General features: G+C 49.9%; 1 protein-coding gene across 3 annotated transcripts in view; it reads left to right on the top strand.

Annotated features, from left to right (window-relative positions):
- LOC144824386 (rac GTPase-activating protein 1-like) overlaps nt 1-12643 on the top strand; it is a 247063-nt gene that overhangs the window by 121068 nt on the left and 113352 nt on the right. For all 3 annotated transcript variants that reach the window (XM_078683497.1, XM_078683498.1, XM_078683496.1), the window contains exon 8: nt 7170-7299. In XM_078683497.1, the coding sequence (XP_078539623.1) occupies nt 7170-7299 (130 nt within the window). The remainder of the gene's footprint in view (nt 1-7169; nt 7300-12643) is intronic.

Here is a 12643-nt window from a genome sequence, read left to right as displayed (position 1 = left end):
TAGCCAGTGACCGGTGTGGAACCAGGAGGGAACCAGATGCTGTCGTCGCGTTCAGGTGAAGAGTGGGCACTTGTCTCTGAAGCCACATGGACCAGGAGGTGTCTTTGACAACCAGGATGGAGGCACGAGCTGTCCCACGTAGGCTCTTGCTATCGGCGGTGTCGGATCCGGATTTGGAGTTAACAGGCCTTGGCAAAGGCAACCCACGCGGTGAGTGGAAACGGCATCTGGAGTGGACCAGGAGGGTCCGGGGTGCTCCTCTTTTGGAAGGGAGCAAGGGCCAGTCTGGAGCAACCAGACCAGCAGTGTAGATTTCTTGGATCGTCGTCTAGGAGGTGACTAGCCAGCCGAGCAGCAATCAATCAAAAGGGCCCCACGCAGATCTCGTGGATGCTGGAGGGCTGATCTTTGGTGCAGGGGCTGCTCGGGGCTGGGGCTTCCCAATCCCCAAAGCACTTACTCGAGGATGCCTCAGAAGTCGTGCTGGAAGCGAAGTGCAGTCTCTTCAAGATGGCCGGTCCCACGTGTCTCGTCGCACCCACGGGTCTCAGCTGCACTGCAGATGTGGGTAGAGGTTGGAGAGGTCTGGGAGTCCGGGTCTCGTCGGGCTCTGAAGTCTGGATCCGGCAGGAAGGACGACAAAGTGGACCGCTAGGACGCTTGATGGTGCCTGCAGTTGCAGGGTGGACACTCCTTGCCCACAAGGGAGATTCTTCACTCTTCTGTGGAGCAGAACGTCGAAGTCCAGAGTTTCTTCTTGTAAAGTTGTTCAGGATAATCTAATTTGGAATGGGACCAGCTCCTACCTTTATCCTGCTAAAGGGGGCCGTACTGGTGACTAGCTCCCTCCCATGGGTGGGACCAGGAAGGGGGTGGTTACACCCCCTATCCTTTGTCCGGTTTCGCGCCAGAGCTGGGGCTGGAGTGCCCCAGCAACTGGTTTGAACCGGTGTATGCACAGGGCACCTTGTGTGCCCCAGGCATGTCTCATTCCTTTCAGGCCTATCCTCCCCAATACACAAAGTCCTGTCTGGGGTGGTGCTAGCACCTCCCAAGGCAGGAAACCCTTTGTCCAAGCCACCCTCGCTAGAAGGACTCCCAGCAGCAGGAGGTCAGACTTGTGTCTGTGATGGCAGCATCCATTTTGTGATGCTGAGGCTCGAGTTAACTTTAACCGGGGTTCACAGTTACATGCATGTTGTGTCCTTCTAAAAGGGTGGAATGCTACCCCTGTCGCCAGAACTGGTGAGGGGGTAGTATTCCAATTCGTATGACACCTTACTCGACATGTTTTGATAATGCTATACCAAAGTTAGCAATAACCGCGAGGATTATAATGCACTTAAGAGTATATGGTATAGCGTTATCATGGAACAGCTATAAGGACTTGGTTCCGCAAGCGGCAGACAGGCTCAGCTCATGTTTGAGCACCATCTCACATAATTCCAAGCACTCTGCCTTCAGGATTGATAAGGCCTGCCATAGGAGTGACTGATAGGAATATATGTGTCCATTTTGGGGTTAGATATAGATATACTATATCTACATCAAAGGGTGATTACACCACCTTGCCCCAGCTGTCTTACCAGCCAGTTGTGTCTGTTTGGATGGCCAGCCAGGGGTGGCATAATACATGCTTCAGCCCCTGGTAGGCCTTGGGTTCACCTATGCCCTGGGTACCTAAGGTACACTGTACAGGGGCTGATATGGGGTCCCAATACCAATTGGTAAATGCACCTAAAGTACATGGATGTCAATTTAGAGAGAGAACAGCTAGGCTGTGGGTCTGATTAGCAGGCCCACAGCCAGGGAAAGTCGTAAACCAGTGAAGCAAAAAGCAAAAATCTGGGGCGACCATAGGATTGCAGACCCTACTCTCCTACAAAAATAATGCTCACCATCTTATTTAGCAGCCTTGTAACAACACCAATAAAAGGTCCAGTCGTTATGGGAGTTAACAAAAGTAAGCCCACACAAAAGAAGCTACCCTGAAAAATTGGTTGCTAACAAAATGTAACCAGATCCTTACACAGCACTAAGTCAGCAAAGTGCTGGGCATCTCAAAACATGTAAAGGACTGTCCTCACACACCACTAGGTGTCATGTTTCATCATTGGCAGTCCTCACTCTCTAAAAAACAAGTTTGATAGAGAGCAGGCCTTCACCTGGAGACAGAGAAGCACTTCTAATGATCCAAGTGGGGGCCTGTGAATAAGTGATTTAAAAAATAAATAAGTTTCCACAACTCTTCCAGGGGCGTGGAAAACTCCAAGACCACATGGTAACGCTCCACATTGACAAGACCATCAAGCCGACAGCACTCAGGCACATTTGTGTCCTGTTTCACCTTCGTCCCTTCTTAGAGAATAATAATCCACATAATAATAATAATCCACATTTGTATAGCGCACAATCACCCGTTAGGGTCTCTAGGCGCTGGGGGCCGTCGGGAAGATTAAGCAAGCTATTGCCCAGAGTCACATGGTGCTGGGCTAACCTGCCGCCGGAGCCGGGGATCGAACCCTGATCCCCAGATTCCAGCGTCAGTCGCCCTGGCCGCGGCGCCACACCTCTCCCTGGAAGGAGCTGCAAGACCTAGAAAACCAAGGCGTTATCGAGAAGATCCCCCCGTCGCTGATCACATCGAAGACCACGTACCCAGGGCTATCCGGCTGTGCGTTGACAAGAGGCTCCCCAACCAGGCCATCTGAAGGAGGAGAGACGTGACCCCGACAATGGACGACATCGTAGCAGACTTAAACGGTGCCCAGTGGTTTTCCAAGCTAGAAGTGAACTATGGATACCACCAGCTAGAGTTGGTGTCAGAAAGTCACTACATCACGACCATCTCCACGCAAGTGGGCCTCAGGCGGTACACCCAGCTTCAGCATTTCCTTGGTGGCGAAGGTGTTCCAGAATGCCATCAAGACGGCCCTATTGTGCCTGGTAGGGGTAATCAACCTGAGCGACGACATCCTCTTATACACCCAGAGCCCTGAGGAGCATCATGTCAGACTGCGGGCCACGCTCCAACACCTTGCGGACTGCGGCCTCACTCTAGGCCAAAAAATATGCTCCTTCTCCCAGGTTCAATCGATTTCTTTGGCTACGTCTTTTCACAGGAAGGACTCCAAGTCGATCCACGAAAGGCAGAAGCAATCCGCAATACCCCGGTCCCCCAGAACCCGATGGAGATGAGGAGATTCCTCAGCATGGTGACCTATTGTGGGAGATTCATCCCCGGCCTGGCCACATTGTCTGAACGCTTGCGCCAGCTCACAAAGAACACCATACTGTGGGCGTGGGGCTCTAAGGAGGTAGCTTATTTTAACAGGTTTGGTCCTGCTGGACCAAACCACCATGGCATACTTTCATCCCTGGAAGAGAACTGAACTGGTCATGGACGCCAGCCCTGTAGGACTGGTGGAAATTCTCATACAAGAGAATACCAAGGGATCTGTGTTCCAGTTGCATATGCCAGTCAGGCACTATCTCCTACAGAGACCTGCTACTCACAGAGCGGGAAACCCTGGCCAACCTCTACCTCTCTGGCCATCAATTTCAAGTGGTGAACGACCACAAACCGCTTCTACTGTTGTTCAAGGAGTTGTCTCGCCTGGCACCACAGAGTTTGGAGAGGTGGGCTGTACAGCTCCAGGCATACTCCTTCCAACTCATCTACAGACCAGGGGCCAACAATTCCGCTGATTGCTTGTTCAGACACCCATCACCAAGCCACCCAGGAATGTCCGCGATGGATGAAGAGCGCACCGAATGTTTTATAAACATGGTGGAGGTCAACACCTGCCCAGTAGCAGTCATTAGAGTGGATATAAGAAGTGCCACAGACGACACCGTAATAAGGGTGAAAGAGACTCTGACCCGAGGACAGTGGCACCGGTTCTTTGATGGCTCCAAGTCATTGATGGCCGGAGAACCGAATGCACACCACCAACTCTGGAGAGTACGGGGCACGAATTGAGCACCAATGAATCCAGTTCTGTGTAGACAGAGGATAGTCATCCCAAAAAGCCTCCACAGTCTGATGGTCACACTCACTCATCAAGACCACCATGGAGCCGTGAAAACCAAGGCAAGATGTTGCGCAAAAGTGTGGTTTCCCGGCATGGATGAACTGGTGGATGAAGAGATCTGACGCTGCTATCCCCTGCGCGATTACCAGTGGCAATTCTGAACTGGGGTGGCAGAGTGAGCTAAAGAATGATGATGGATTAAACCCAGATCAGTTGACTGGGGGTGAGTGCTTGCAATGTTCAATACTCCGTCCATCATCCCCTTTGGTTTTGCTTTGTTCGCCCTAAGTTGGCAGGGTATGCCCAGACGTGGGTCCCTTGCCACTGGATTCAAGCTAGCCTGGCTGATGATGGCTGATTAGGCAGAAACCGGTCCCAGGATGCTTGTTTCCGGTCCAGGGAAGACATGGCTTGGCAGTTCGGGCTGGACTGCACCCATGAGACACAGGGTCAAACTGATTTGCATATGGCCATGTCTGAACTGGGGTGGCGTAGTGAGCTAAAGAATGATGATGGATTAAACCCAGATCAATTGACTGGGGGTGAGTACTTGCAATGTTCAACACGCAGTCTATCATCCTCTTTGGTTGTGCGCAATTCTGCTCCTGCGCTAGTGCTGACGGGGGAGCCGTACTTACCTCCCTGGACAAAAGTCAGCATCGACTTCGGGAGCTTCCCGGATGGGCGAAACACTGTAATAATCATGGACTCCTTCTTCAAATTTCCTGTAGTAGAACTGGTTCCAGGTGCAAGACTTTCATGACTTCCTAGCACAAAGGACGATCAATCGCCGTCAAATCACCTTACAATGGCCCAAAGCCAATGGGGAGGTGGAGAGATTTATGAGAACACTGAATCGAGCCCTCTGGATCGGAGTGGATCAACGCCAGGATGCCGGAGAGTGCCTGCATCAATATTTACTAGCATACAGACAAACACCGCACTCCACAACAGGATGCGCCCCTGCCACTCTGCTGCACAAACGGCCACCGCTGGGCATAATCCCAGAGACACGGAGTGGGTGCCACCCACTTTGGACATAGACACGTCCCAACAGGAACGACAGACCGCAAATGAGAAGGCTACCAAGGATCGCTGAGCAAAGACTCCCACGCTGCATGTTGGGACCCATTATATTCAAAGACCGACACCCAGGGTGGAAGTTTCACACTCACTATGAATCAGAGGTGTGGACGGTGATCCGGGTGGATGGCACGATAACTGCCCAGCGTGGTCGGCATACGGTGGTGAGAAATGTCATGGTGCAAGGCTGTACCTGTCAATGCTGCTCCCGCCCGCACCACACTAGAAAAAGAACGTGAGCTGGAAAGAGGCGATGCATTTCCAAGCATATTGAGCTGCGAGGGTCCGACGCCCATTTCCCCAGCAACGGGAGGAGTGACCCCAGAATGCAGCAGACAAAACGGATCGTCCCCAGAGCTCCACGCGGGAACTTTGGGAAGTAATTGAGGGCCATCTGCCTCCAAAAGGCCACTCGGGCACCCACTGGTGGCATCCGAAGAATGCAGAAACCGCTAAATTGCCCCCCAGACTGCTCAAAAAAGCAGCCCACAGCTGGAACTGGACACCGGCTCCTCGGGCATTGCCCGAGTGCCCGCGTTACCAATCCGACGCTGGCTTCTGCGTGCTAATGCTGAGCTGACGGCGCGCGCTGCCTCCTCGCACGAGGTCACACCTCATCGCTTTAGTTTGAGGGAAGTCATCACTTCCAGCCACCTATGGATTTCACCTAGCGCTTTGCAGAGAAAACTAACATGGTAACCGCCTTATATCACCGTACAGCCGCCTTGAATGAATGAGAAAAGAAGCACTGTGATTCTCAGGCCCAATCCAGCCATTATCGATGCTTCTTGCTGCGCTCCGCCTCCTAATTGGTTATAAACAGGAGATGCAGCCTCCAGGAGTGTTGATGCAGCAAAGCTCCTAGCGCTGGTCTTCCAGATGCTGGAAGGAAGTGAGGAGGAGGGTGTGGTGGTGGTGGTGACAGGCAATACTTCCATATCACGAAGGGCGACAAAATCCACTCTAACATATTGCACAGTCCAGTCACCAAGCCTGTTCTAACTCACTGCCCACGCTGATCTGCAAGCCCTGTTCTAACTCACTGCACAGTTCAACCAGGCAGATCCTACCTTACAGGCTGCTTAGACCCTGTAAACTCATTTTTAGAACTCTGGACAGTCCAACCAGCAAATCCCCTCTCAAACACTGTAGAGTGAGCCCCAGAAAACCCCTCTCTGACACACTGCACAGTTAAACCCAACAAACCTCTCTCTGACACACTAAACTGTAAGGCCCAGCAAATACCACTTTAACAAACTGTTCAGTTAGACCCAGCAAACCCTACTTTAACACACACCACTGATAGACCCAGCAAACCCCAGTCTAACACACTACACAGTAAGAACCAGCAAATCCCACTTTAACACATTCAAATGTTAGACACAGCAAACCCTTCTCTAATACATTCCCTAGTGAGACCCAGCAAACCCTTCTCTTACATCAACCACTCTTAGACCCAGCAAACCTTGCTTTAATACCCACATTTCGATGAAGAGGACTGGCTATTCCTGAACCTCTCTCCAATAACGGAACTGTTAGACCCAGCAAACCCTGCTTTAACACACACCACTGATAGACCCAGCAAACCCCAGTCTAACACACTACACAGTAAGAACCAGCAAATCCCACTTTAACACATTGCACAGTGACACCTACCAAACCCCACTCTAACACACTAAACTTAGACCCAGCAGATCCTTCTTTAACTCACTGTACAGTGAGACCCATCAAACCCCCTCTAATACACTTCCCAGTGAGACCTAGGAAACCCTGCTCTTATACCCACTGCTGTTAGACCCAGCTAACCCTACCCTTACACCCACTTTGTTAGACCCAGCAAACTCCTGTTTAACACACACCACTGTTAGACACACATTTTGAAGACGAAGACTGGATATCCCTAAGCAGGCTGTCCATTGGGTATATTTGTAGGGGATCTACTGCCCCCTCCCCCAGGGTCTTCTCAAGCCTGGGCTGTAGTCGGTCTGCTCTCTCTAGGTTGGGGTTGTCCCTGGTCTGCTTCTCTTTACTGGCTCTTTCTTCCTGGTCCAGGTGATTGAATCTCTCATCCTGAAGACCGCCACGATGTACACAGACTTTAAAAATCCCACGCAGTCTGGCGCTGCTGTCGAAGCCCTCCCACGCAGGCGGTCCCGTCAGAGCCGGCCATTCAGCGGACTGGGTAAGTGGGTTATGGATACACTGGGTATTTACTCATCCGGTTTAATTTGTATGTTCCATTTAGTGTGTACACTGGATGTGCCTCTAGCTATTCTGTGTTTGATGTCATCTCGCCTGGGATCATGACTCACAAATGTCTTGTGTTTGTATAATGAGGACAGGTCTCTAGAGTAAGGGTGGGCGGAATTTGTGTAGTCCGCAAGGTCCGCGAAACGGTAAAAAAAAACCTGCGAGCACGCAAAAGTTCCGCGAACAGGCGGAATTGCTTGTTCCGCCCTTTATTATTATTATTGTTCAATTTATACGGCGCCTACGGACCCATGCTGGAGAAAAAGACAGAACTCCAGAGTTTGATTAACCACGTTTTGAGGCCTTTACGGAACTTGAGGTATTTATGTTCATAGCGAAGTGGAGATGGGAGAGAGTTCCATAAAGACAAGGCCAAGTAAGCAAAGGACCGACCGCCCATGCATGCAAGTTTGATCCTGGGAACTTGAAACTTAGCCTGATTGGAAGATCTTAGAAGGCATGTTGGGATATAAGGATGAACTAAGGTCCTGAGGTAAAGAGGTGCAATACCGGCATTAATCTTGTTCTTTGCAGCAAAGGGCTTTGAATTTAGACTGGTTTTCTATCCTGAGCCAGTGGAGGTCGCAGAGAGAAGCCCGTTCATGATGCTTTTTTCCTGTTCGACTGCTGTTTGCGTGTTCGGGGAGAAATATCTTGCAAACACGCATTTTGAAAGCGCGAACAAGCAAAAATTCTGCTAAGCCGCCGATCACGTTTTTTGGCCAATTCCGCGTTCTCCGCCGAATGCAAAATTACCCAATTTACCCAAATTCCACGAGTGGAATGGAATTTACAGCCCAGGCCTACTCTAGAGGGAACATGTTCTTGGTGCTGGCAGGAGCCCATAGATTGTTGCAACCTCAGTTTATGGGAGGCGCTGGCAGCGGCTTGGCAGTATGGCATATATTGGTGACTAGATGTGAGCTAAACTACTTCTTCTTGACATGTACTCGGAGACAGTTCTCCAACAAGCTTGATCTGTGATTAAAAGCCTCAGACCATGTCTCAATTGTAACCTTAATTCCGGGACTGCTTCTGCTCTGCTTCTACGTTCCCTTCATTGGTTCCCAGTTCATAAAATAATTAATTTTAAAATGCTCTTTTTGATACATAATTCTCTGATTGGAAAAGGTCCAAGCTATCTATCTTCGAAGTTACATTTTACCGACCAGATAGACTTTCGCTCCCCGTACAACAGGTCAGAAAGTCCTGTTCAGAAGGCAGGCCCTTTTCTTACCTAGCCCCTCGGTGCCGGAATGCGTTGCTGCTCCACATTCAAAAGTGCACTGTTCATTTTCAGTTCAGGAAACTCCTCAAGACAGCGCTGTTTTCAGCTTAGTAGTTCAGTGATTTGCCGTGATACCCCTCCAGGAGAGATTTGGGCATGATGTCCAGACCTCCCTTACTCCAGCCACATTGCATAAAAGACTCCCAGGGCTTTGGGAGGCTGTTCAGATGCAGTGCACGAGGTATCCTTTTTCTTCTGCTATGGGCATGCGCTTAGTTGGTTCCCTTCTAGAGAGGTAGTGTCCTAAGGGCCTGATATATATTTATTTCTAATGATTTTGTAGCATGACCGATGGGATGTCCGTCACGTTTGTGATCGAGTAACTGTCCACAAACTCGAAGTCAGGCCCATCGTCAAGGAGTGAACAGGAAGGCTCTGTCTGGAGAAGCCACTGACACTTTTGCTTGCCCTCATACCTAAGCCCAATGCAGATGAAACCATTAATCATTTTATAGATTTAGCTGTGGTGCTTGCGAGGTTGGATCAACGTTGGCCACATTATGGCCAAAGCACCTGGTGAAGTGGGATCAGGTTGAAGATGCTCTAATTACAAAGCGGGGATGCAGTGACCTTGAATGATGGGGCACCCTTTTCTTAAGCTTCTCCAAAACTCTGATGATAAACCCCGTAAACATAAGGACAGACCTCCTGTTGGGTTGAAGGTGATGAGTAAGATGGTAATAGCTCCTTCTCTTCTTTGAGCAGGATGTCCGGAGATGCTTGACTCACTGTATGTTTATGTCTTTGGGTTGGCTTCTACCACTTCCTATGCCTTATTACAGAGACATGTCACCTGCTAAAAAAGTACCTTGAATGGAGCAAAGTATAGATGCTGATGGCATGATGCATCAATCTTTTCCATGCAGCCGAGTCGCTGCATCATCATCAAACTTTACTGAGGTGAAGGCAATACATTGTTGTCGAGCCACACCTTTGCATCCGCGATGCAAAGGGCGATGCGTCGGTGCTGATCTGCGCATAGGTGATGATGCATCGGTTTTGTAGCAAAACATCTGCAGAACCTACTTCTGAGGCCCCAGACTTTGAGGGGGCACCTCTGGCAAGGGTAGGACTCACAGCAGGCAGTGTCTAACAGCACCAACAGAATTGTAGGAAGTCTTTTGCGTCTCTGAAACTTCAGAGAACAGAAGACAAGCCCTTGGAGATCACTTGGAGGGAAGGCAGAGTCCAGCTCTCCTTCAGCAGAGTCAGGGGGCAGCAAGCAGCATGGCACCAAGCAGAAAAGAAGTCATACCAGAAAAGTAGTCCAGATCAGTTCTTTAAGCAGCTCAGCAGTCCTTTTGACAGAGGTTCAGTTAACAAGCCAGAAGTGTCTGGTTTTTAGGGGTCTGAAACCAAGTATTAATACCCAAAAGTTCCTTTGTTTTAGTGGGTGACTTCAAAGCAGCTCTCTGAAGTGCACGAGGATCCCTTTCAACACAGTCCTGTCTGCTAGGCTATCTATAGGGAGTACATCAGTGCTTTGTGTATGGGCAGGACACTACATATTGAAGTGTGTCTGACCCCCCCCCCCCTATACCCCCTGCTCAGGAAGACCAATCAGAATGCAGATGAGTGCTCAGAATGTGTTTGTCTATTCCCTCTAAACAGCTACAAAGTGTAGCTGTTACCCACTCCAGGCATGTATTGGAGACAGGCTGTCAGGCACATAGAGCAGTAAGTGCAGAGAAATGTCCACTTTATAAAAATATAATTTCTAAAATAGTAATGTTAAATCAAACTTCACCAGCAAGGAAGATTTACCATTACCATTCCAAACTTATGAAACATGATAAAGCTACTCCTCTCTGATCAGGATATGCAGCTTAAAAGTGTATTAAGGAATTCTCAATGCTAGCCTGTGAGAGGAGTAGGCCTCACAGTAGTAAAAATCCAAATGGGCTATTTGTCACTACCAGGACATGTAAAAAAGAAAAGTGCATGTCCTACCTTTTACTAACATAGCACCCTTCCGTTCCGATAACTTAGGGATTACCTTAGGGGTGACTTAAATGTAATAAAAGGAGAGTTTGAGGCTTGGCAAGTAGTTTTAAATGCTGAATCAAAGTGGCAGTAAACTGCACACACAGTCACTGCAGTGACGGACCTGAAACAGGTTTGAAAAGCTGCTCATGTGGGTGGCACAATTAGTGCTGCAGGCCCTGGGTATATGTTATACCACTTTACAGGGGACTTACTAGTAAACCAAATGTGCCAATCAGGTATTCATCAATGTCACCATGTATTGGGGAGAAGCATATACACTTTAGAACTGGTTAGCATTTGTAAAATGCTCAAAGTCCTAATGCCAACAAAGAAAATCAGCAAAGAAAGGAAGTAAAAGGCAAAAAGTCTGGTGAAAGACCATGCTAAGTATGACCAGAGTAACAGTGGAAGAATGGAGAGGAATGCACTGCACTGATGAGCAGGTGAACAGACTCCCTGCAGGCTCAGGGTGGGCCGTATAGTGTCCAAGGAGGGTGGGTGAGGGGAGAGGTATGCACTATACTGATAAGCAAATGAACACACTCACTGGAGGCGAAGGGCAGGTCAGGTGCAGTGCTGTAGGAGAGTGGGTGAGTGAAGATGTATGCACTGCAGTGATGAGCACTCCCTGGAGGCGAGGGGTGGGATAGGTGCAGTGCCATAGGAAGGTGAGTGGGTGAGTGAGTTTGCCAAACCCCACAGTGAGACCACAGACATCCCACCCTCACAAGACCTCTGCAACAAACTCAGAACCTACTTTCACCACAAGATCAAGCATATCTATGACAGCTTTGACACCCAAGAACCGTCCATCACTCCTGCCACCAACTTGCGTGATGACAACGCCCTTCAGCAGATCCTGCTCAACTGGACCCCGCTCAACCCCTGCCTGCACCTCATCTTCCACTTCCACAGAGCCACCACCACCATTGCCCCCGAACTGTGCCACATCAACAATCGCTCCATCGAGATCGCCACCTTGCCCGATGACTGGAAACTCGCCAAGATCAACCCGCTGCTGAACAAACAGTTAGTTGACCCGACAGATTTCAAGAACTTCAGACTAATTCCCTGCTCCCCTTACCAGCCAAGGTCATTGAGAAGGACATAAAGGTCTAACTCTGAGTTCATCAAAGCAACCATGTCCTGGACTCCTCTTAATCCAGCTTCCGAAGCAACCACAGCACAGAGACTGCCCTCCTCTCCACCACCGACGAAATCCGCTCCCTCCTCGACTGGGGAGAAACAGCAGGCCTCCTCCTACTCGACCTCTCGGCCACCATCAACTCTGTCTCCCACAGTACCCTAATCACGAGACTCCACTACAAAGCCCTGGACTGTATCTGTTTCTTCCTCACCGGTAGAACACAGCGAGTCAGACTTCCCCCATTCCTCCCAGAACCCACAGAGATCAGCTGTGGAGTGCCTCAGGGCTCCTCCTTGAGCCCCACGCTATTCAATATTAGAAAGCCCTTCTCACAGCCATCGTCGGGTGCCACGGACTCAACATCCTATCCTACGTCGATGACACTCAGCTGATTCTCTCCCTCGCCAATGAACCCCGCATCACCAGAAACACCTTCCACAATGGGATGAAGGTTGTTGCCACCTGGATGACACAGCTACCTCAAGCTCAACTCAGACAAGACTAAAGTCCTCATCCTGGGGCCCAATATCTCCACCTGGGAAGACTAATGGTGGCCCACTGAGGTAGGAATCCCCCCTGCACCCACTGACCACACACAAAATCTCGGCATTATACAGGACTCCTCGCTCACCATGAACCACCAGGACAACGCCCTCAACTCCTTCGGAACACCTGCAGATGGATCCCCACTGAATCCATGAAGACTGTCACCCATGCACTCATCGGCAGCAGACTCGAATACGGCAATGCAATCTATGCAGGAGCCACCCAGAAACTCCTCCGGAGACTTCAGAACATGTAGAATGCCTCAGCCAGACTGATCCACAACATTCCCTGCCGCAGCCACTTCTCCGA

The sequence above is a fragment of the Lissotriton helveticus genome, chromosome 3_1 (assembly GCF_964261635.1).
Source record: "Lissotriton helveticus chromosome 3_1, aLisHel1.1, whole genome shotgun sequence".
NCBI lineage: Eukaryota > Metazoa > Chordata > Amphibia > Caudata > Salamandridae > Lissotriton > Lissotriton helveticus.
The sequence above is the reverse complement of the archived record's forward strand: the minus strand, read 5'-3'. Positions and strand labels throughout refer to the sequence as shown.